The sequence below is a fragment of the Anas acuta genome, chromosome 4 (genome assembly GCF_963932015.1).
Source record: "Anas acuta chromosome 4, bAnaAcu1.1, whole genome shotgun sequence".
NCBI lineage: Eukaryota > Metazoa > Chordata > Aves > Anseriformes > Anatidae > Anas > Anas acuta.
Window position 1 is genome coordinate 23,793,976 of NC_088982.1, and position 23,144 is coordinate 23,817,119.

At 37.8% G+C, this 23,144-nt stretch overlaps 1 protein-coding gene across 4 annotated transcripts in view; it reads right to left on the reverse strand.

Moving 5' to 3' along the window:
- RFC1 (replication factor C subunit 1) overlaps nt 1-17,653 on the reverse strand; it is a 41,712-nt gene extending 24,059 nt beyond the window's left edge. The window contains exons 1-4 of one of the 4 annotated variants that reach the window (XM_068680121.1): nt 17,488-17,653; nt 11,906-12,034; nt 10,108-10,183; nt 7,864-7,983 (exon numbers count right to left, since the gene is read on the reverse strand). In XM_068680121.1, the coding sequence (XP_068536222.1) occupies nt 7,864-7,983; nt 10,108-10,183; nt 11,906-12,034; nt 17,488-17,490 (328 nt within the window). In that variant the 5' untranslated portion in view covers nt 17,491-17,653. Of the gene's footprint in view, nt 1-7,863; nt 7,984-10,107; nt 10,184-11,905; nt 12,035-12,805; nt 12,882-17,487 lie in introns of those variants that run through there. The other 3 variants (XM_068680120.1, XM_068680119.1, XM_068680122.1) reach the window with 3 other exon arrangements.
- Between the last annotated feature and the right edge of the window lie 5,491 nt (nt 17,654-23,144).

Sequence of the window (23,144 nt, forward strand, 5' to 3'; positions counted from 1 at the left end):
ATATATGCTAAACCAGTAAATATTTGCAGACTACCATATAAAGGACTTCTACATGGGGCTAGAGGACTGTATCCTACCCAAAAGTTATTAACCCTATACTACTTGCACAAGACATTCTGGACATTGATAATTTTTAGTGTCATACACTTACATAAGTATTTCAGGCAGCTCCTGCCCTAATTTGCGGTAGGTACTGCCCAAACTGGAATTAAGGTGGAGGAAATAGTTTTTGTACAAAGAGAAGTCATTGCATCGGGCTTTCATTATGTCAGTATGCATTTATCAGTACTTAACAGTCCCGATACTTGTAAGTTCTACATGTTTTGTATTCATCTTTTGGTTAAAGTCAGTCTTAAAGAACTGCAAGATAACCACCACCCCTCAAAAAGAGAAAAGCCAACAACTGTATTCAAGCTCATCAAGCATAACTCTTTCCAAAATGAATTAAACAGATGCTACATACGACTGGTTAAGTGTGTTTTTTCCTATTGTCTTCCCGCTCTAAAAACACAGTAGTTGCAACCTACCTTTTAAAAACTGGCCTGTGCAGTCATTTAGGTTTTCAATGTCATTTCTCAACAAGCTCATTGATTTTAGATGTACTACAAACATGCACTTTAAACCACAATTGTTAGCACTCTGCCTATATCCACATGTCAAGGTCGCATCCTGTTATAAAAATACAAAGCCTACCAGAACCATACAAGTTTTACTCCTCTGAAATCAGCTTACAGCTCTTTGGCTTTTCCAATTATCAGAGATAACTTCAAGAATTTGTCTGTCACATTTTTCACTACGGGAAAGAGGTTTGGGATACCCAAACTTTAATACAGTAACTTCCATGTCTAATTGTAACTGGACACCATAGGGCCTTCAGTGCCAAACTACATAGCTATATGAAGTCTTTCGTCTAGCATGTGCCAAATTAAATTCTTAGTCAAATATGCATGTTTGTTTTTTGTGTGGTTGTTTTTTTTTGTTTTGTTTTTAAATCTTTAGAAAGACACTTTGGCACTACAGTATATCAGAAGGCTGAATATATTTAAGCTGAAATAAACAATTGTCATAAATGATCTGCAAAATCACCGATTATTGCAAGTTTTCAAATTAAGTGATCACACCTGCCACATAAAATTCCAGTTTATTACAGAGTTTATTCCAGTTCATTCACTTGAACTGGTTAGTTTTAGCATAATAGCAGCTTTATTCCCCAAAAGCAAATACAAGTCCCCACCACGCAACAAAACTTCCTCTTCTGCTTCATTGTCCAAAGTCAGTTGCATGACAGGCATATTCAGCACTGTCAAAAAAAAAAAAAAAACAAGGTGGGAAAGGAACCTTGAAAAAATCCTGGCAAGTATAAACGTTTGTTGAGTTTTGTTTATTTATTTTTCCCCCAGATGCAGCTCGGGCAGCTTGACATACTTAGCCACTCAGGTCAGACTGATCTACTTTAGACAAAATGAAACAGTCTAGCAAAAAAACACTAAACACTTTTAAACTAATCCAGCAAAATAATTGAGTAAAGTCAAACTCACTACTTAAGTAGCTCAGTAAAAATACCTGAAAGGAAGAAAAGAGACGTCTCCACCAAGAAGAAAGGAATAGTCAGAGCAAAGCAGCAATATCTGCAGCTAATAAAGGTACCAATAAAGCTGCCATTCTGAAGCCACTATTGACAAGCCCCTATTCTGAAAAATGAACTTGCGAAGTGACATCAAAACATTACATTCATATTTAAGTTAATTTATTTAAAATAGGGCAGTCAATATGAACTATAAAGAAAGCTTCAGGCGACTTATGAGTAATAAGCAAAACAAGGCAGCTCATATGCTGGTACCAGTTTTAACAGAGAACACAAACCAACAAATACAGTATTTTTACTTTGGTTGAGGGTTACTCAATTGGATAGAGTTGTATGTTTTTTTTAAAAAACAAAAAAAAGATCAATTTACAAATGTAATGGGCTACTGATGCACTATTTCAGAGATTTAAGTCTTTACACATGATCTGTTGAGCAGATCGCTAACTAGTTGCTTGATAAGCACAGTCATGACAGAGCATCATTCCTCTTTAAAAAAGCTTTCAGAAAAATGTCAAAGGCTTTAACTCAAAAACGAACAAGTCATCAGAAACCTTTATACTGAGATTTTTAAGATAACAATATAAGAAAATTGAACTGTAATACTATATTTTAAACGCAAAACTAAGCTTTCACTAGAAAGCTTCTTCAAGAACATGTCAGTGTTATTAAAATTTTATTTTAAAAACCTATTTCATGTGAAACCACAGCTTAGGAAAGGTAAAAGGTCACTGCGTAAGAAGTGTTCTTCTATTTTAAATTGCAAGTCCAGACTGTTTTTAACAATAACTACATCTTAAGAACTAGGTGGATTTTTTTTTTTTTTTAAAAGGATCTGCATTTGAGGTCAAGAAAGTTCCCTTTTATTACTAGTCTAAATAAAACAGGCTCGGTTGTTTTCTGATTTCAATTGATTTCATGTTGAACTTATTCCAATCCAATGGGAATAAGTAAAGCATAAAACTGTACACCCATTTTAAGAGATACGAGTTCTGAAAGGAATTCTGCTAGTTTGTCTTTTTAAAAAACAATAGTCCTTAAAAATAACTTTATCCACAGAAAAACTGCAACTTTAATGCCTAACAGCATAACTCCAGAAAGCTTTATTAGCACTCAGCACACTAATAATCACTGCAAAAGAACAAATACATATGCACTACAAAGAAACTGAAAAAAGCCCCTATTAAATTGTTCTACCAGAAGATCCAAAGGAAAGTTTTAACACGATAGGTGTGCCATGTGATATCTATACCAAAAAAAAAATGTAAACTCTGTACCATAACCGCTCAAAGTGGAAAATAAAAAGCAAAGGTACCTGCAAATAAGTTACCTGTATCCATGCCACTTGAGCACCTACAGTAAGCGTACTAATCAGTGATGTAGTAAATAAAAATGTTTTTTTTTTTAAATGGCATAGGTACTTTATAAACAGAAATAACCTGCAAGAGTCCATATTTATGAAATTTTACTCCCAAATACTACCTGTATTATGATCCTAGGTTCTAGCTTAAAAGTGTGCTGTCCTGTACATGACACACACCTGAAGAAAAATGATTTGTTTTTACTTACAGGTCTAAAACCATTGCAATCTGGTGAAGTATTCTATTAAGTGAAAAATAACCTGCCTAATCTGCAACTGGATTCATGAGTCATGCTACAGGTGAAAAGGAAAACAGACATGAATTGGTTGAATAAACAATGTTCTCACGACTTCTGAGTGCAGTTATTACAGGATCCTTCCAATGTACTGCTGGTATTCCTAAATTTATGCAAAGAGAAATGAGGCACAGAGAAGTTATCAGGAGTAAAGATAGAGCCTAGGCACCTACTGAATTAAGTTTCTACAGGGCTTGCTCTTAAATACCCTCTAACATTGCACTCTGCAACGCCAGTCATTGCTTCTTCATAGCATTTCTGCCAGAACTGACAATTCTCTTTCCTCAAAGCGCATCTTAAGACAAACTCCCTTGAGGTTCAACTGCATACTCTAAACTGACCTTTCATTAAGCATTTTAAAAGAAAGCTGCTGCATGAAGAGCTGTTTTCCATGAGCATAGCAAATTCTGTAAGCATAAACTATGCTAATATTGCTCAGAAAGTAAAAGTGACAATAACCCCTATTAGATGGTTTAATGCGAGACGTGTTTATTCACTGACAATCTGCTGCTAACTTGAACCAGTGTTTGGATTTGAGGGCTGTTTTGGTCACTAGCACTTATCCAACTCTTCCTGATTTTTCCTTTTGATATTCTCTATATTAGAAGTGGTGATATTCAGCCTGCACATTCAGAAGCTATCCTTCCTGCCCTGTATTCTAAACCCTCAAGGAACAACTTTCCAATAACCTACAATCCTACGCACTTTCTACCACCTTCACTTCTCCTACCTTTATAAATAACTTAGCCTACCACCTAGAACAAGGCCAAGTTCTTTTGAAGTTATATTTTGCAATATTCAGACTGTTAAGGCAATTCCTACATAGACATAATCAGTGTGACACAACATACATGAAAGACCAAGTGTTCACTAAAAGCAATTCAAGTCCCAGTTCCTGCCAGATAGTCACTTATGATGAAACCAGATGAGGCTCAATGCATCACAACAGCAGGTCATCTTCCACAAACAAAACTCAAGGTTCCATTCTTCATTAAAATAACACTTTGTTTGACTGTTTAACAAGTACAACAAACATTTGGATTTTTCCCAACCTGCCAGACTGTTCTATCAGAAGGCAGGCTTTTCTTTTTCCCTTGTTACCTGCTAAAACAGTCTCTACTCTGGACATGAGGAAAGATAAGTCTTTAAATTAAATGCTTCAATAATGAAGTATTTCTTACAGAACCACAGAGAGAAACTACTCTTGCTTTACTTTTTGTCTTTTTTGTATAAAAACCACATACTTTACAAGCTAATGAATCCACTCTTAAACAAACCAAAAAGTAATCCCCACGACAATCTTCAAGAAAACCGTATCCCACAAAGCCACACAGGAGAGCTGAAAAAAGTTCAAGTAATCACAGGAGTTTTCAAACAAGACTCAAAAATAGGTTGTAACAATTGACTACCAAGCTCTGACTGACTACTAGATGTCAAAAGACTTTTCCAAATGCTTCTGAGGACATAGCCCTGGAGAATGATATTGACTTTGGGGCAAGTCCAACAACACTATTCTTGATGTCAGTTTTCAGCTGCGTAACACTAGAAATAAGAAGACAGATTTCTACAGTGTCATTAGTATCTTATCTATATTCCTATTGTTATAAAACGTGTTTATCCCAAGTTAACAGTAGTGTCACGCTCACTCCCCAACTCCACTGTGCTGTAGAAACAATTTATACAGATTAAATATAAACTAAAGTCAAGTGTTAAATCTCAAGATCATAAAGACATTGTTTTAGTCACAGACTGTAAGTCAATTGTGTGTACTTAAGACACTTTAGATAACAGTAACCTTGAGCGGTGGTTTTCAGGGATTTTACTAATAACCTTGACCAGCATTCCCGTGGTATCCTTATGAAGAAAAGCTCGATTACACCACCTAGAATTGCATAATAAAGCTAAATAGGTACCATTTATTCCTCAGGAATCTGATCTTTTATCTACTCTGGCGTCAGTGCTATTAAATATCATTTATAATTAATTAGGAAAGAGTTGTTGGCAAAACTGTTAAAAGAAATTAAGTTCTGAGAAACAGATGTGGACACGTAAGATAGATAAAGTGTTCAGGATAGTTTAGCAAATTGGGCTCATCCCAGTATGTGACATGTTACAGCTAAGTGCCAGGTCAAATATCTAGGACAAATAAAATAATTACAATCCGTCTTAGAAACCATGATTCTGAAGAGCCTGGAGGAAAAAAAAAGGCTGGGGAGGAAGCCAGCTGAGTCATGCCTCTAACTGGTCACAGCAGCAAACAGTACTTTTTTTGTTTTAAAAACGAAAGGAAGGATTAGGGAGGCAATGTTTACATTCAGCAATTCTCTTACTAAAAGAGATACCAAACCCAGGGACAGCGTCCACTTTTCCAAGTTACATGTTCTAAAACTCAGAGTGATAACAGAAGAATTGGCAATCAAACACTTATAGAAACTTGTTTTAGACAAGGTTTAGCTTCATGTCTGCATAGGCCTTAAATCTGATCACAGTTTCTAAGAATATATACCAGGGAAGTACTGCAGCTAGTAAAGAACCACACTGTGAGACAAATATGTAAGACCTGATAGTTACAGCCTCAGCTAAACTCAGTCTGGATAAAGTAAGAAAGTAAAGTAAAGCAGTAAGAAGTGGACAGATGCATCACAAATGTAAGAAACATCTCTGTGACCAAAACGTGCCCACCCAGTGGGCAACTCTGAGGAGATTCTACAGCTGGTGTTACACAGGAGATCTGACTACAGTAACTTGTGTTTGGTATCACAATACCTAAGTTTATCTGCAATACAACAAATTAACATGAAGTTACGGTAGTTCAAAAAAAAAACATAATAAAATATCAATTTTTAAAAGCAAATCTGTCTGAAAAGAACAAACCTAACAAGACAACATTTTACTTGGGTAGCTCTCAGCTCAAAACAATGAAACAAAAAAGCAGAACACTATTTTCTATCTTAAAAAGTGAACTTAAGTCAAATTTGAGATGTTTCCAATCTATGCTATTCAGTAAGCCATGAATATAATTCATCCCACTATCAGAATCTTAGTTAAGTGAATTCTTTCTGCCTGCATCGTGTTAACCTTTGCTTATATGCTACTACCAGTCTCTTAGTTAAAATAGAATGGCAGAACTACTAGTAAAAGTACACCCTGAAGCTGCAAGAATACTTGCACTTTTTTTTCTTCAGAGCATTTAAAATCTCTTCACATGGCAACACAAATGAACACATATTCAGCCAAATGTCTGCAGATGTCAAAGGAAGTAAAGTTCATATTTAAGTAGTACTGAAATGTTACATGAATACTAGAGGGCCTGTTAATTTTCTTCCACAGATGAATTTTCACAAAACCTGTGTATTTTCGTCTATGTTGGTGGCATACCTTTAAAAATGCTCAATTCACAAGTGAGACACAAGTCTGCATAAACTGATGTTTACTGGTCAATCAATACTAATACCAATAAAACTTTTCATAACATCTCCAATTTAATAGAGGAAAATGCATGATATGAAGTAAATAATTATAAGCAAAACTGCTTCATGAAAGAACCAAGAAAACCTGAAGGAAAAAAAAAAAATCACTATCAGTACTTTGTTTTGGAAACCTCTTCAATGAGGATTCTGCAAGATATATCTTCCTTAACAGCAGATGACTGTCTTCTTCAAGTTTGCAATCTAACAAGATTCTCCTCAAGACCACACACATCAGGGATTGCACAAAAAGCAACAGTGAAAAGTGATACTAAGAACAACCATGCAAATAATCATCACAACAAATTAATGCACAATAATATTCAAACTGATAGAATTTGATCTCATCTGTTCCATTGAAGTGTGTTTATGGCTTGAATTAAGATTGTGGTTTTGGTTGAACTACACGGCTTCTAAAGAGGAGACTAATTCTAGGCAAAACTGCTTAAATACAGCAGTTAATCACTTTCATAATTCTTTTCATAAGACTACAGAAGACCCAAAAATGATCAAGAATGATTAATTATATCCACTCCTTTCCACAAAAAGCAAAAATAATAATTTAGGAAGCTGAAATGCAAGACTGAAAAGTATGGTACATACAAGTTCATTACCATTGTTTTTTCCAATTACTGTTCTTCCTAAAAGGCTAATAGACAAATAATGTTAAAAAAAAGTCTTATGTTGTTAAGGGAATAAAACACAAAAAAAAAATTTTTTTTTTCAGTCATCAATATATTAGTTAAAGGCAAAGATATGGAAAAATCATATACCAAGTTAAAAAAAAAAACACGTTTTCAGACCTACATATGGTAACCATTTCACAAGATGTGCTAGTGAGTAGCTTAATTATATTAAAAAGATATCCTGTACTTAACTGCTTCCCCTAGATCTATGAAATAAACAGAAAGTGTTATCTCATGAAGTTATATGCCTAATTAAATCAACTAAGCCACTACCCAGCATCACCTCAGTTTTACCCTGCTCTTTACAATATGGGAGGCTAACTTCTAAAGTGCTTTAGCTTAGGGAGAATATAATTTTGTCCTCTATATTAGTTCTTACAGATGTGTTTAAGAGTACATCAGTCAAACAATGCATCCCATCTGTAACACAATCCACCCCACTACAGCTGAACATATGACGCACTTCCATTACCTGTCTCTGAAACATAAACAACAGGATGCTGCTTTAGAACTTTACCAAGTTTTGAAGTGGCTGCTTTTTTCTCTGATGGCTTCTTGGACTTTTTCACTGACTGCACCTCCTCTTCTGAATCTGTATTTTGACCACAACACAAATGTAGATTTCCTCCACATACAATACATACTTTAAGTAACAAATCTTATAACATCAGTTAACGTGTTTACATACAATCAGCTGAGAAAAAAAATATTATGTAGAAGGTCAAAGCACAGCTTCATTTTTCTCCATCAGCTAATATTCAAGCCATCATTTATTCTAGCATGTACATGGCTAAATCAAAATTTGTAGAGAACTCAGTCTAGCCAGTAGTTTTTGTTTTTGTTTTTTTTTTTTTTTTTTAAGTAAAATGAAATAGTTACACGTTTAAGAACTGCTACATCTGTGCAAAAGCCTTTCCAAAAATTTGTACAATTAGCAGATTACTACATCAGATTATTTTAAAAAGAAAAAAAACCACACCCACAACAACAAACTTTCACTACAGATTCATTAGCATGATTAAACTTATATGGCAGCATATTATGTTGGTGTATTCCACAACATCTATTGCAAAAGCTAACATCAGGCTAGAGCAGAATCATTGAATGGTTTGGGTTGAAAGGGACCTTAAAGATCATCGAATTCCAACCCTGCTGCCATGGGGGGAGTGTATCACTGAGGTTCTACTCCCTGATTTTTCAGGAGAACACTGGTAGACTGCCATTCTCCTCAACATTCTCTACATCCCAAAAGCTGTCAGGACAAACTTATCTCACTGAAGATTATATATGCCAACATCCAAATGAGTATGCAGGACTAGCTCAAGAAGCTGATAAAAATATCATGTTTAACAGATGGCTATTCTTCAGTGTCTACCTTTTTCAATGCTAAACCCTAATATATATTGTAATTAAAATTACAATACAAAATTTATACACATATATATTTATATATGTCATCAGTTGACTTCATTCCCTAAAGGCCTTCTCCATCATTATCTACTTAGAGCAGCATTTCTCTTTTTCTTTTCCAACTGCTAATGGGCTAGAAGTAACAAAATCTCCAGACGATAACAGCACTAAAGTGAAGGTGTATACATATTTCAAAGGTAGCACTTGAATTATCTACTACTTTTGTAGTCCAGCTCTAAATGCAGAAATATTTCTCCTACAATTCCCCATAGCAAAATGAACTGTTTTAAAAACAGTTTATCTGAAGATTTGAAAAATTTCTCCTGTTTATAATAGCATCAATCTGACAGATGTCTGTCATTCTTTTTCTTATACAAAAAAAGCAATCTTCTATTAAGTCACTAAAAACTCAAGCTAAAGGCTTCAGCAGAAGTCAAGAATTGTACAAACTCCTGCTATCTTTTCAGTTTCACAGCTATTCAAAACTTAGAATCCAAGCAAAGAACTAAATCACCTAACAACTGCGAATAATTTAAAAGCTTCAAATTCATAGATTAATTTAACTAACTTGACAGGTAAGTGGCTTTTTTTTTTTATTTTATTTTTTAATACAAGCACTATAAAAGGTCTTTTCCAAGCAGGATTTTAGAATGTTTGATGAGTGCTCTAAACAATATTCTGGGTGTTTTACATGGTGAATTTACAACTATGGAATTAACATTTACAAGGTTTCTAATAGAGAAAGGCACATACCGAAATATTTTACTCTTTTTAAATAGTCTCCTATATTATGCTGCTCATGCATTGTCTGTAATTGTGACATTACAGTACACAGTCATCCTCCTGTACCCAAAGTTGATGTTATTTATCCCTAACACAGCTGCAAGCCTGAAACTCCTCACATTTTACATACATATTTGTAATAAAAAATGTTTTGGAATTTTGACAGAATTGGCTGTCTGGACTAGTTTTTATTTTACTTTTTTAAACAGAAGCTTCGTTAAAAGTTACTGTATCTGGTATATAGTGTGCACTGCATATTACATGTATGGCACACACTGCACTATTAAGAATCATTTTAACTATCCAACAATAATTACTATGAAGTAATAAAAATCACCAGTGCATTCAAAGATCTTCCCCTCTCCTAGAAGAGTGGCATATAAAGTGTTTTTAATTGCATTTACCAAAGACAACAACAAATAAATCAAGCATGGTTTTCTTTCAGATGTAAAATTTACCTAATCCACCTTGAACATTTATGCAAAGACACAAAGGAACATTCTGAAACCATTGTGAACATTACCTGAATCATAGATTATTCTTTTTTTCTTGTTTGTCTGCTTTTGTTTGGGAATATCTTCACTGGGTGAATTCTTCACCTAAGAGCAACATTCCATTAGTTCAACCAGTAAATGAGTCCTTCTAACTTTTATTCAGTTAAATTTATAAGTTTCAAACAAATCCTAATAGAAAATATTTTATTACACTTATGAACAACCTTTTTCTAACTCACAGATGGGAGAAGGGGTGCAGGGGAGAAGAAACAATGAACAAACTTCACTAGCAAAGCTCAATGTGATCAAAGTAAACAGTAGATTATTTTGAGAATCAGTATTCAGGTTTAACACCAATTAAAGCAAATCAAACAGATTTTCAAACAGTTCCAAGTTTTAATCCAAAAGAGAAATTGCACAGTCCCACCGGAAACAAAGGTAGTACAGGCCAATATGTTACTTCTAAGGAATTCAGCCAGTACACTCTTGGTTCTATTCCAGATACGGCTCAGCAATAACGACCAGAATTTGATAAAACTACAGGGTAATAGCTGATTGAAAAAGAGAAGGGGGAAAAAAAAAAAAAAAGCACCATACGCAACAGTTGAAGCTAGACTGATTTCCTATTCAGCATCCTAGTTGCTTGCACCTTCTCCTCTCACTGGTTAGACAGTGCAACTACCGAACACACTGCACCAATTGTCACAGTGGACAAACATGTTTTATCTGACAGTAGCTAGTATTAATCCATCTTAAGGATTTATTATTTTAAAAATAATTTAAAAAAAAAAGAACAGAAGTTTTAGGTATTTTGAAAAATCACAGGCTGTACAGAAAGGAAGGTTTGTGCTTGGCAAAGTAAAAAAAAAAAAAAATATTGGTCATGCTGTTGTAGTAGTCACACACAGCTCTCAATGCTTTGAAATACTTAATCCTAGATAAACATAATTTGCATCCAATTCTAACCTGAAGCTTGTTAAATTCTTGATATAAATGGAGAAGCGCAAAGTAAAAATAATAGATCACCATGTAATTGCTATGTCTTTCCATTCTATTGAATGGTCCTCTATATTGACATTGAAACACTGAAATTACATGCACACGCTATACTTCTTTATTTTTTTAGAACACCACCTTACTTCTTAATTTAGATACTTCAGATTAAACAATCCTATTTGCAATCTTTCCTCCCTCTATGTGATTTTAAAGCCCTCTACAACCACTCCTTTCTGTTTTATAACAGTTCAGGTGAATAACACGAAAAATACTGTGAATCTAGAGCCCACCCTCATTTAACTTGTCATTTTACAATATTAGGTCTTTGCAACAAGTTTGCATAAGTGCCCCCTCCAAGAAAGGCAATGTTAATGCCTCCCTCACAGACGGTTAAAAAAAAAAAAAAAAAAAAAAAAGAGAGCACCTTCCCACAGACATTTATCTGACTTCATGATATATCTACTGTGCATGAGCATCAATCTTAATCAAAAAATAAAAGAGCTGCTTAGAGAACTATGGACCATAGCTAAGACAACTTCAAATGCATCAGACTGTTCCTATATTAGCACCTAACCAGTTTAGCTTCTACCTACCTTTCCTTTTTCCTACAACCCAGATATTTTGAAGATTAGTCATTCCCTTCATCACCTACAAAGTTTTGCTGCTAGAAGTAAGCATTAAGTGACAGTTTATAACCATACCAATAAAAAACTGACATAGCATATTGTTTTTTAAGTACCTGAGAAGAATTGTGACTTTAAAAACAAGATACAAACAATTGCATATCAGAGAAACCAAGCACTTTACAAATAAGAAAAGCAAAAACCTAACCTTAGTCTCTTTTCCCCTCTTTTTCCCACTTGAGTCTCCTTCCCCATTTTTTATTTTGTCACTCTTTTTCACATTCTCGCATTCTTGTCGCTTCCCAGGGGGTACAACGCCAAAGAATTTCCGGATATCCTATTAAAAAGAAAATTACTTCATTAAGTTTTTAAATACAACTAACTCTTAGAAGTTTCATGCTGCAAAACAGCGGTGCATTTAAGAGAAAGCAACTCTCTCAGCAAATCCTGTTACAACATTTGTTGATCCACAAGTTTTGTTTAAAATTAAGAAAACGAATACCAACTTGTTAAAAACAGCTGCTCAGGCACTGCACAACCTTTCTCCTGCGTCTGAATCATGAAAAAAAGTTTGTTTTCCCTTTCTACCAAATTCTTCAGCAATACACAATTGAAAACTTCCATTAGCAATGGCATAACGTAACTTTAAACAGATGTCTAACTAGATTTTTTTTCCTAATTAGTTATCACAAACATAGCCCAAAGTGTTTATATTGTTGAAATGACCAACTCAGGTAGGAAGCAGCATACAATATAAAGCAGAAAAAAGCACCAAGATCTAGAAAGCAATCAATTAGTTGGACATACTGTATCCTCCAGCTTTTGATAAATTTAGGTCAGTAAATCTGGTCTCACTAGACTTAGCTAACAAGAAATAAATTGAGAAAAAACACATTAAGAATATAATACAAAGAGCTCCAGAAAGGTCGGTTTTGTAATCTTATTTTATCTTACCAGAGTACAACTATAAAGAACTTCCTAAATAAGTAAGATTAGTACCTGAAGCTTCAATTACATCATGCACTAGCCTACACACAAACACCCATCTGTTATCTGTTTAAAAACCTCATATTACGGCTCCATTATAAAACAGACACAAAAATTGTACCTTTGTAGTACCACTACCTCCAGGGGTAGCTGCCATTGTAAAGAAAGACTGAAAGTATCTGGTATGGCCTAAATACATGGCAGGTAAGGGGAGTGGCTCAGGGCCATACTCTACCCAGCTGGCAGCTACTCCCCATCAGAGAGTGAGAGCTATCACACAGCTAGGTCATGCTTCTTTCTTACAGGATCTAGAGGCAGAGCAGTAAATTGTAAAGAAAACCTTATTTAAAATCTCCATAACACCGTGACTGATTATTATGTCTGTATCAGGCTCCTTTTATCAGGCCTGTAATGGTTTGGATTTGGATTATCAAAGCTTATAGGGTTAAAACTAATGGAATACATGACTTGAAAGCATGAACAAAGTATAGGACACATCGCTTTATTTAGTATATTTAGCTTAAAACAATATTCTAGACTCAGAAGTATTATTTCCTGGAAAAAAAATGGTCTGTTTACATTTTACCTGCATAAAATCTTATTGATTCAGCAACTGAAGACTGGCAGACTGAGAAGCAGTGAGACTACACACGCTTCTGTCTACGAAATTCATGCCTCGAGGTATAAATTTTCATCACTTAGCTATTTTACATGTACTCCTACAAAATAAACGCAGCACTATACATCTCTGAAATTGTAACTGCAGATACCTGTATTCAAAACGTCTGAGGAAAGCACCTATGTAAAAAGTTACAAAATAGACTCGTGGACTAGATCACTCAATCATCATTACCGACTTCCTAGTCATAAGGTAACACAGGCAACAATTCTCATTAGATCTTTTAAATAGTAACATAATTTAAATACTTACTGCAACACTGCAAATTAAACTGATCTTAAAATAGTTTTATTTCCATTTTTTTTTATGATAATGTTACTTTAAGCTTAAAATATTTGGAGAACAATTAATTTTAAATCAACAGTAACTATTCATTCCAGTCATTTAACTAAAATCTCTGAGCTAGTAAGTGAGCTGCTCTGCTAGCATTATATGCAGTAATAGTAGATTTTTATTTTATGCACTGAAATCTTGGGTTATATAGCACTGTATCTTGGGTTATGAAACACAGATTTAATAAAGAAAATCTATGAAATTGCCCTGTCAATTGGCCAAAGACCCAGCTACTTCCATTATTTTAACCCCAGTTCCTCAACTGCTAAAGCCCAAATTATACCATGTAGATTATTCTTTTCCGCCTCATCAGATCTCATTGTTTTTTTGTTTTACTCAAACAGTATCTTCTAACCACCAAGAAATCACCGTCAAAGTGCTACTTATTCCTTGAAAATACTGTTGTGACACAGCATCTAGACTCCACAATTGCCTCCCTGTGCTAACACTGCAGAGTCTATTCTCTTGCTGCAAATTACACCCCAGTTCTCAAGAAATTGCAACTCTTTTTTTATCGTTATGTGTTTGTGTTTAGTTATTGTTGTTTTTTCAAAAATACTGTAAATATAACAGCACAGAAGCCACCATTTTTGAGTAAAAGATTCTGTACGAGTAATAAATTTTCATTTCCCCTGGTGACAATCTACTTAGGAGTGACTAAACTACACAGCCCTGAGCTACAAAGGAAATTCAGCAACTATGGGCAATCTTCTTCAATCTTCAGAGTTATATATTCTCCAATCTTCTTCAGCCAGCCTACTTTTCAGAAGAAAAGGTAACCTTGTTAGACACTGCTGGACGGTAACAGATTGCGAATTCAGAATTGCTTGGGAGACAAGTACGTCATAGTACAACAAGAAAGTTATCTTTCACAGATGCTTTTATCTGAGATTCAAAAGGGAAAGATTTTTTTTGTGCTATTTATTAAGTGACTCCAGATGAATAATCAATTAATTGCACAACCAATTGCAGAAACGAAGCAATATATGTATCTGTGGAGACACATACACCAGCGTGGCTGTCCCAGGCGATCCCCTTTGCCCATGGGACTGGAATTAAAGAGCTGGGGCTGTATTGGTCTGGCTCCTCACAGGAGCTCCAGTAACAGCAACGCTAAGTGTAACTGAGCAGTTTCACCCAAGTAAGAAGGAGGGTCGAGAGTTTTTTACTCTGGTCTGTACCAGTCAGATCTGAAAATAAACATGATGAAATCACTACCGAGCACTTCAGTTTAGAGGCATCTTTTAAACCATGGCTAATGAATCAGGGATTCTGATCCACATTTTGACACCAAATGTCGCAGAGACCTAGCCACAGCCCCAGATAAGGCGCTATTTCTGATCACTCTCACTAAATTAGGGGGGGAGCTCATGCATAGCGTCTGAGCAGCTTCAAAAGCTGTGTTCAGGTGCACTACTTCCTGCCGAGCTATCTGTGCAGCGGTATGACCTCAGTAACGACTATGCAGGCTAGGTCTTGCCAGCTCTGACTATTGTTTCAAATCCTCAGTCTTACGCAGTAACAGTAGACAACAGAAATTAATCGTGGTAGGCTGCAAGTTTTCTCTTGGAAGATTGTTATACGTCAGTTTTACTGAGGAGAAATAAGGCTAGTAGAATGAAACCTGTATGTTAGGTAGTAGAAATGCTCAAAGAGCTTGTCAGGGTGACCTTTCAGTCTTCAGTAAGTACCTAATTAAAAAAAAAAAGCCAGTTATAAAAGTCATAAGCATTCCATATTGGCTTTCTGTCACATTTTTTTCCTGCATTTCAAAAGCACCTGAGACTCAAGACCAACACCTAGATGATGGAACAATCTGAAGACCATAAAACCCATTAACCATAATAGGCAGTGTTTTTAGAAGACTAGTGTCCAGTAAAGCAGAATATGTTCCAAAATACCATAACTAAGTTTGCATCTCAAAACCACACTATGAGATAGAAAATTGAATTTTATCAACCTACCTAGCTCTGTAGGAAGTAGCACAACTTCAGCTACTCCAAAGGGTGTCTGTAAGAGCCTTCCATCTAAAGAGTCATTCGGATGTATTTACTGTCTGCCTATTTCATATTTCAGTACAAGTTTTGTGCAAATACCACCTCTGATACCTGGCACGTCCAGAAAAATTGCTCTGGCTGAAATCAAATTTGCAGTATCACTTGAGTTAAACAAGTAATACCTGCTTGTTTAATCATACTAAATAGTGGTAATTGAATCAGAGAATGGTTTGGGTTGGAAGGGACCTTAAAGATCACCTAGTTCCATGGGCAGGGACACCTCCCACTAAACCACGCTGCTGAAGCACAGGTACCACGCAGTATTTTCAGAGCAGTATCACAGTTCTGAGTACATTCCAGCTAGAGCCCTCCATATGACTGCTTTTCTCAGCTAGAGGCAGCTCAAGGAGCCTCTGCTCCCAGTCACTCGTTCCCCTCAGCTGTACCAGTATAGCTCTTTCCATGGGAACTGGGTCAGGCAACTAATCTGGGTAAAAAATAAATCCACTCAAACACGGATCAGTTTGTTGTGTAACTTCGCACGCATCCGCTCAGCACAGCTGAGAAGATGCTGCAGAACCAACCCGACAAAGGCCACTTGTGTTTGGCAGTACATGAAAAAAGCCTGTTTTAAAGAGTCCGATAGTAAATCCCAGTAAGCCTGGGCTGTCACTGCACATCACCGAGCTGGGGACGAGGCTACTGGCATCTCTGTATTTTTGCCTCTGTCTCCACAGCAGTAGTAGTGATGGTTGTGCTGCCTCTTTTCAGCACTAATAAAAAAAAGGGAATGGACTGAGGCAACTCATATGTTTCCAAAATGATTGCTGCCTTCCTCTCTTCTAGGAAAGTGCCAGAGATTGAGAGATGTGTAACATCCAAAAAGATACTACACAGGGAGAGGGTGCCTTTATACCCGGGGGGTCAGGAAGGAGGAAACAGGTCTTCTAGCAAGCTGTTCTCTAACAAGGTGTTGGCAGGGGAGCAGGGGAGTCAGCAAATGCCTCACCCTCCCACAGAACTTGGGTGGTTTGTGGCTGATGACTAAAATACCACCGCTTGTTGGCTTCAGGACTCTTAGTGCTGGCAGGCTGATATGGTCCTGCCCATCATGGCTGAATGTTGAGTGTGCGATGTTTATAAAAAGTTAAACTCGATGTGTAGGGGACAAAACCAAAGGTAAAATAAACTGTCTTTGAACTGCATTTTTCGGTAAGCCAGTACCACATCTGCATAGACCCCACCTGAGCAAACGTGTCAGGGCGAGAGGCGACGAGGGGCTACCATCCTGTAATGGCCGCGTCCGTGAGCAGCACTGTGCAAAGCACGCACGTTTTGGACAGCAGACAGCACACACAAGTTTATATTTTACAGTCCCTCCACGCCCTGTGCAGGGCTGCACCCTCCGCTGTTTATCACCGAGTTCCAACCCCCGAGTTATTTCTGCCCCCTTCCTGCACACCCACTGCTGCCTGAGCGGGGCGCGGGGCTGCAGCAGGGGCAGCTGCCTCCCCCCGGGGCTGCGCGCACGGCCTGCGCCTCGTTTCCCCTCCATTTTTTGGGTGGGGGGGGGGGGCAGCAGGACGGCCACGGACACCCGGGGACCAGCTGCTCCCCTCAGGAGAGGGGGCGGGGGGAAGGGGCGCGTGCCAACGGCTCCAACGGCTCCAACGGCCGCAACGGCTGCAGCCGCGCGCGCCCGGGCAGGCGCCCACCGGCCGCCGCGCGCCATCTGCGCAACGCTCCCGTACCCAAACCCAACCGGCACCGGGCCGGGCCCCCGCCCCGCCTCACCATGCTGCTGGCGGCGCGCTGCCTCCTCAGCGGGACGCCTCCGCCTCCATGGCCGCCGCCGCTGCCGCCCCCCCCCGTACCCCGGAACCCCGCCAAGCTTCGCGCCAACTCCCGCCACCGCGGCGCGCGCCGCTCTCGTCACAGGCGCGAGAGGCGGGGCGGAGGCCGGGCTCGGGGCCGGTAGGGCTGAGGGGGGGGCTCTGAGGTCGTGTGGCGCAGCCGCCCCCCGCCAGCAGTGTCACCGCCACACCGTGTCCACAGCCACCTCGCCCAGCCTCGCCTTGAACGCCCCCAGGGACGGGGACGCCACCACCTCCTTACAGCCCCAGGGAAGCCCCAGGCCTTGCTGGGAGGGAGTCTTGTGAGAAGCACAAGTTACAGGCCCGGCACACCCAGCCGCCTCCTCGCATCCATTTCCAGTGAAATGGTGCATGGTTTCTTCCATTTTCTTCTCTACTTGAGAATTACTCCTCTAATTAGGTCCCCTCTCAATGTTTGATGTTTAAATTCACCCCCAACCTAATCTCAAAATTATTGCCAGCCTTGCAGGAAAGAAAGAAAGAAAAAAAAAAAAAAGTGAAGAGGACAAGCAGAAGTTCTGACATTTAAAATACTGCCATTCGTATAGAAAATCACTCATAAAACAGCAAAAAGTCCAAGTTCAGTTTGTACTTGTCTCATAGTCACATTTCCCATGTTTCCCATGCCATCATTTATATGCCTTCTGTATTTATATACCTTCTGTATTCACCCCTATTTTTTTTCCCCATAACAAGATCATTCAGTGACATGATCAAACTCCAGCAAAGATACTTACACAGATAAAAGACAAATCCATTTGCCTAATCTGAGAAATCATACATGTTAATGATACATATTACTGTTCAAGTTTACTTCTTTAAGTTGGGCTTTAAGTAATTGAAAGATCCTGTTTGTATAGAAGTTGCTGGTGGATTCTTTCTTTTATATTCATAACATTAGCATAGCTTGTGAATTTGGATTAATGCTTAAGAAGCACAGAAGAGAGCAAGCAAGTAAATGTAGACCAGAGCACAGGCTACACTTTTCCGTACTTCACAGAATCACAGAATTTCTAGGTTGGAAGAGACCTCAGGATCATCAAGTCCAACCTCTGACCTAACGCTAACAGTCCCCACTAAACCATATCCCTAAGCTCTACATCTAAACGTCTTTTAAAGACTTCCAGGGATGGTGACTCCACCACTTCCCTGGGCAGCCTTCTTGCAAGCTATTCTATATCTACTCAACTATAATGGCTATGCAAACAAAACCAGTATCTCTTTAGAAAAACATCTCTAGCTATACGTTTGTATTTATCTGTTTAATTCTTACGTCATTTTTAAAGCTGTGCATGTCCCTGATACGAGAATTAAAGAGGAGTTAAAAAGGCTGACATTTGTAAGAGCCACACAAACTGTTTAAATAATGCTAAAAGAATTATTGCAGGTGGTTATCTCTGTTTGTATTTGATAAAGCTACCGAGAATAACATTCAGCAGAGCAGTATCTGCTTGTGGGCTTGTGACATGTTCATGTTTCTTGGAAGGCATGAGTTTAACCCTTCATGAAAAGTAGATTAGACTGAATATTTGGAATTCATTTCTGGGTACAGCAGGGGGATGATCTGTTTCTGCATGCACAGCTGTGAAACCACTGCAAGTAGGACAAAACATGTACTGCCACAGGAAACAAACATGAATAATCACAGTATTATGATGTGCTTTGCAAGACAAAATGAAGGCAGTATCCCTCCTGATCCTGTAAATGATCATGGGATATGTTTAAAGACATATTATCCCATTTTAAATGCTGTTGTTTTTTTTTTGTTTGTTTGTTTTTAACATAGCAAAAGCACACTCAGTGTCATCACTGTATTTATAAAACACAAATAATAAAAAATCAGACCTTTTTTCTACCTTTTTGAAAATCAGACTGTTTGACTTTTCAGTTAATATTTTCCAAAATATATGAAAAAAAAAAAAAAAAAAAAAAAAAAAAAAAGCTGAAATGTTAATTTGAGCTTTAGGCTTCTTCCCTATTGAACAAAACTAGTCTTACTGTTGTTATTAGGGAAGACCTTTGCAAGTTTATAAGGAAAACATTTTCTTACACTGACAAATGAAAAATCATCTGTTTCTTTTTATTTTCACATTTTTGTGTTTTATTATGTTGATACCATTTTGGAATTGAAATCAACTTTCATTGTAACTATCTTGAGGTAATGTTTTATTTTCTGCTCTACAGATTTTAATTACATGAAACTTAATTGAAGTATAGAATAGATAACATGGTAACATAACACTGATATACTTCTGAAATCCATAAAGCAGTGTTTATGAACTGTTTTAGGGGACAATTCATGTCAATCACTTAAGAAATCTTTTTGATGTATCACGCAATGGAGATGTTCTGAGCTTCACACATGTCCAAAGAACCTCAGAGGTTAGGAATTGCCCTAAAGAAGTACAGTACCATAATTCTGTGGGAAAACACAGCAAGAATATGTTTCCTGAAATTAAAATTTCAGGTTGAATTCTACATTTTTTCATGGCATTAATAAACATTAAAGTATTCATTTACTAGATGGTAGTCTGTATTTTGGATGAATCCTGTAGGTAATAGTCTGCTTACTAGAGTCCCTAGTTAAAAATATATATATCTATATTTTAGAAACAGGAATTTGCATTTTGTTGCAGACCAAAAATTCCTTGTAAATCTGCGCTCTAGTTTCTATTGACATTAGGCTTTCTATAGTAGCCATCACGATTATGTGTCTTCAGAGAAGAGTTGATCCCACCTCAAACAGTTTCTGCTGTATAAGGCAAAGATAAGTTTTAGGCTTGCACTGCAGCATGAAGGACAGTTACATAAGTCATGCTTCTGGAGCACTTAACATTAGCAGATCTGAGCAGCCGATGCTAACGTAAACATCACACTTTTTCTAAGTGAACTTTGTCTTTAAGTCTTTCCTCTATCTTCATTTGAATATCTAGACAGAATGAGTGTCAGCTCAGAAACTCATGCTGACATGGTGTACATTCAAACTTTGCAAGTAACGTGTTCAGCATTTCTGCAGATGAAACCCCAGGTTTTCAAACTGAACCCCTGAAACAATCTGTGGTCAAGTGAAAAGCTGGTTTCATAATTTGAATCACTTAATCTTGGCAGAGGCAAGGATAGAAAAGGGAATTTGATAGATGGGAAGTGAACTGTGTAATAATTAGGCCTCCCGACTACTGTAACAGCAATGGCAGGTGCCCTGGAGACCACAGCCTGTCCCAGCCGTGATTCATTCTGAAACCAGGGCCATTAAATGCACGGCTGGGGGCAGGAAGTCCCACTGTGCAGCATCTTACTGACATCCACAAACAGCATCAGGGCTGGAGCCTGCTCTGACTCTGCCACTTGAGCTAGTGGAATAATTAATTCCTGCCTCTTCTCTTCCCCTCCCTCCGCACCCTCGCCTCTCAACAGTCCCTGATCACATCTCACTAGCCTGTGTTAATTGTTTTCCAAATTAACAGTCACATATTTCCTTTCCCCATCTCTGCTCAGCTAGCTAATCATAACCCCTTCCAAATTCAAGTCACTACATGATTCTCATCGGTTTAATTGCTTCCTCTTTAACTTTATGAAGTTACATTATAGACTGAACAGTTGAAGTGACAAAGCAGTAAGAAGCTAGATTTGGAGTCTTGTAGTGGAAGACATTTCCAAACCTTGATTAGGGCATGCTCCAACTCATATCAATAATAAGGAAAGAAATCCAGTTTGTAGCTTTGTCCAGATTAAGCATCTGGGAGCATAAGTCTCTGCAGCACCTTTCACATCTCATGTGTATGCACCCCGTTGTCTGCAATAAGATGCAGGTCGCCCTAGCTCTGCTCTAGTTGCTGGGGAGAAGCTTGTTGGTTTTACCTCATCAAAACAAAGCCACAGTGTTACAGAGCTGCTATGGGCGTTGTGAACTCAAACATGCAGTAATCGTGGTAACAAACTACCTTAGCGATATAGCAGCATCTACAAAGACTTGTGTTGCAGTTCTGTTTCACAGCATACAGTACAGTAGAGCCCAGCCAGTAGAGATCCGCAGTGCAGAAGGTGTCGGTGGGAGCTTTCTTCAACAATTATGATGAAACTGTTTATTGTACAGGCACTGCAGAGAAATGTTTACAAACATGTATCAAGGTAAATGTTCTGTTGTTTATCTTAAAACAAATATAAAATGTCAACCATCTTCCATTGTCTTGATCAGCTTAATTGTTAAACTCAAGGTATGTCTGAATGGCATTATGCAATGCTGGCCAAAGACACCCAGGCTGCTTGCAAACATGCTCGCAGAGGCAGCAGGAACAATAAAGCAGCAGTAGCCCAGCAGTCCATCTGGACTTTCATCTCCTACATGTCAGCAGGACTAATTCATCCCAACGCGGTGCTGTACTTACATGGTAAGTTGTTCCCATGCTCAGGTTTCAGCGTGTAACTGTCTTGCATGTAAAGATGCCTCATATTGCTCTTGAGCAGCTGTGATCTGTGTGAATACATTTTATATTACTGTACCTGAAGAAAAGCAAAAATAGCAGGCATCAGCCTTACTGTATTTAGTAAATTTACCATGTCTTGACACATGTAGTTTTGTTGTAATTTGAAATATGTTAAAAGATGAGATTATAAAATCCTGTCTAGCTGCTCTGTAAGATACTCACTGTACTGATAACCCAGCTGCATAGACCGAGATTGTTAAATTAATCAATACCAAAATAGCATCTCTCAAGCCTAATTATCTTTGCTAATTATTTTTATTTAAATAAATTAAGGAAAATTGCTTAAGGACTAGAACAGACCTTGTTAATTTTGTACTGTTGCTGTGCATAGAGCTGCACAGAGGACTGTTATAAGGTTGCATGTATTTGGAAGAAATATTGACCTGCTTTGTGTTTATACATAATCAGTGGGATGTGCATATGTGTAAGTGTTGTAAACTCAGTCAAGTCACCAGGCTGTGGGGAGAGACAAAATCTAATAGCACTCAGGGGTCTCCCCAGAAAAGGGACAGGCTCGGTCTTTTCTCTGAGCAAATGATGTGAGAAAATATTCACAAGATACTGGTAAATATGTGGAGCTTTGTACCCAAATAAAAAACTTCAAAAACTTCAAAGAGAAATTAATATGGTCCAGAGACAATTTTTTTATTGAGTCTGTCTTGGTTCTAGTAATAAGCTGTATCCTAATGTTGTATGTTAAATTTCACATAGGTAAAATTAAACTCTGGGAAAAGACTCCAAACCTTTCTGGCATACTCTTTTTATTTAACATGTGATTCATTAAAAATTGATAAATTGCCTTTTAAATGGAGACTGTAGTCTGAATTCTATTTCTTCTCCCTGAAACAGCTGCACGAGGAACAAAGAATGGGATAGCTTCTGAGCACCCTCTGTCACCTATATGCTCCCACCGAGTGACCGAGTTTTCCGTATTGCTCAGGTAACATGTTTTCCTGCAGAAAGAACACAGCCTAGGTGTCTCGGTGATCATACAGAGGCCACCTCCCTAAAAATTACGCTGTTCTCTGACCCACTCCAGGTCTCACAGTTCAGGCTAATCATTGACAGGGCTTTTACGATCGCAAGCTTTTAG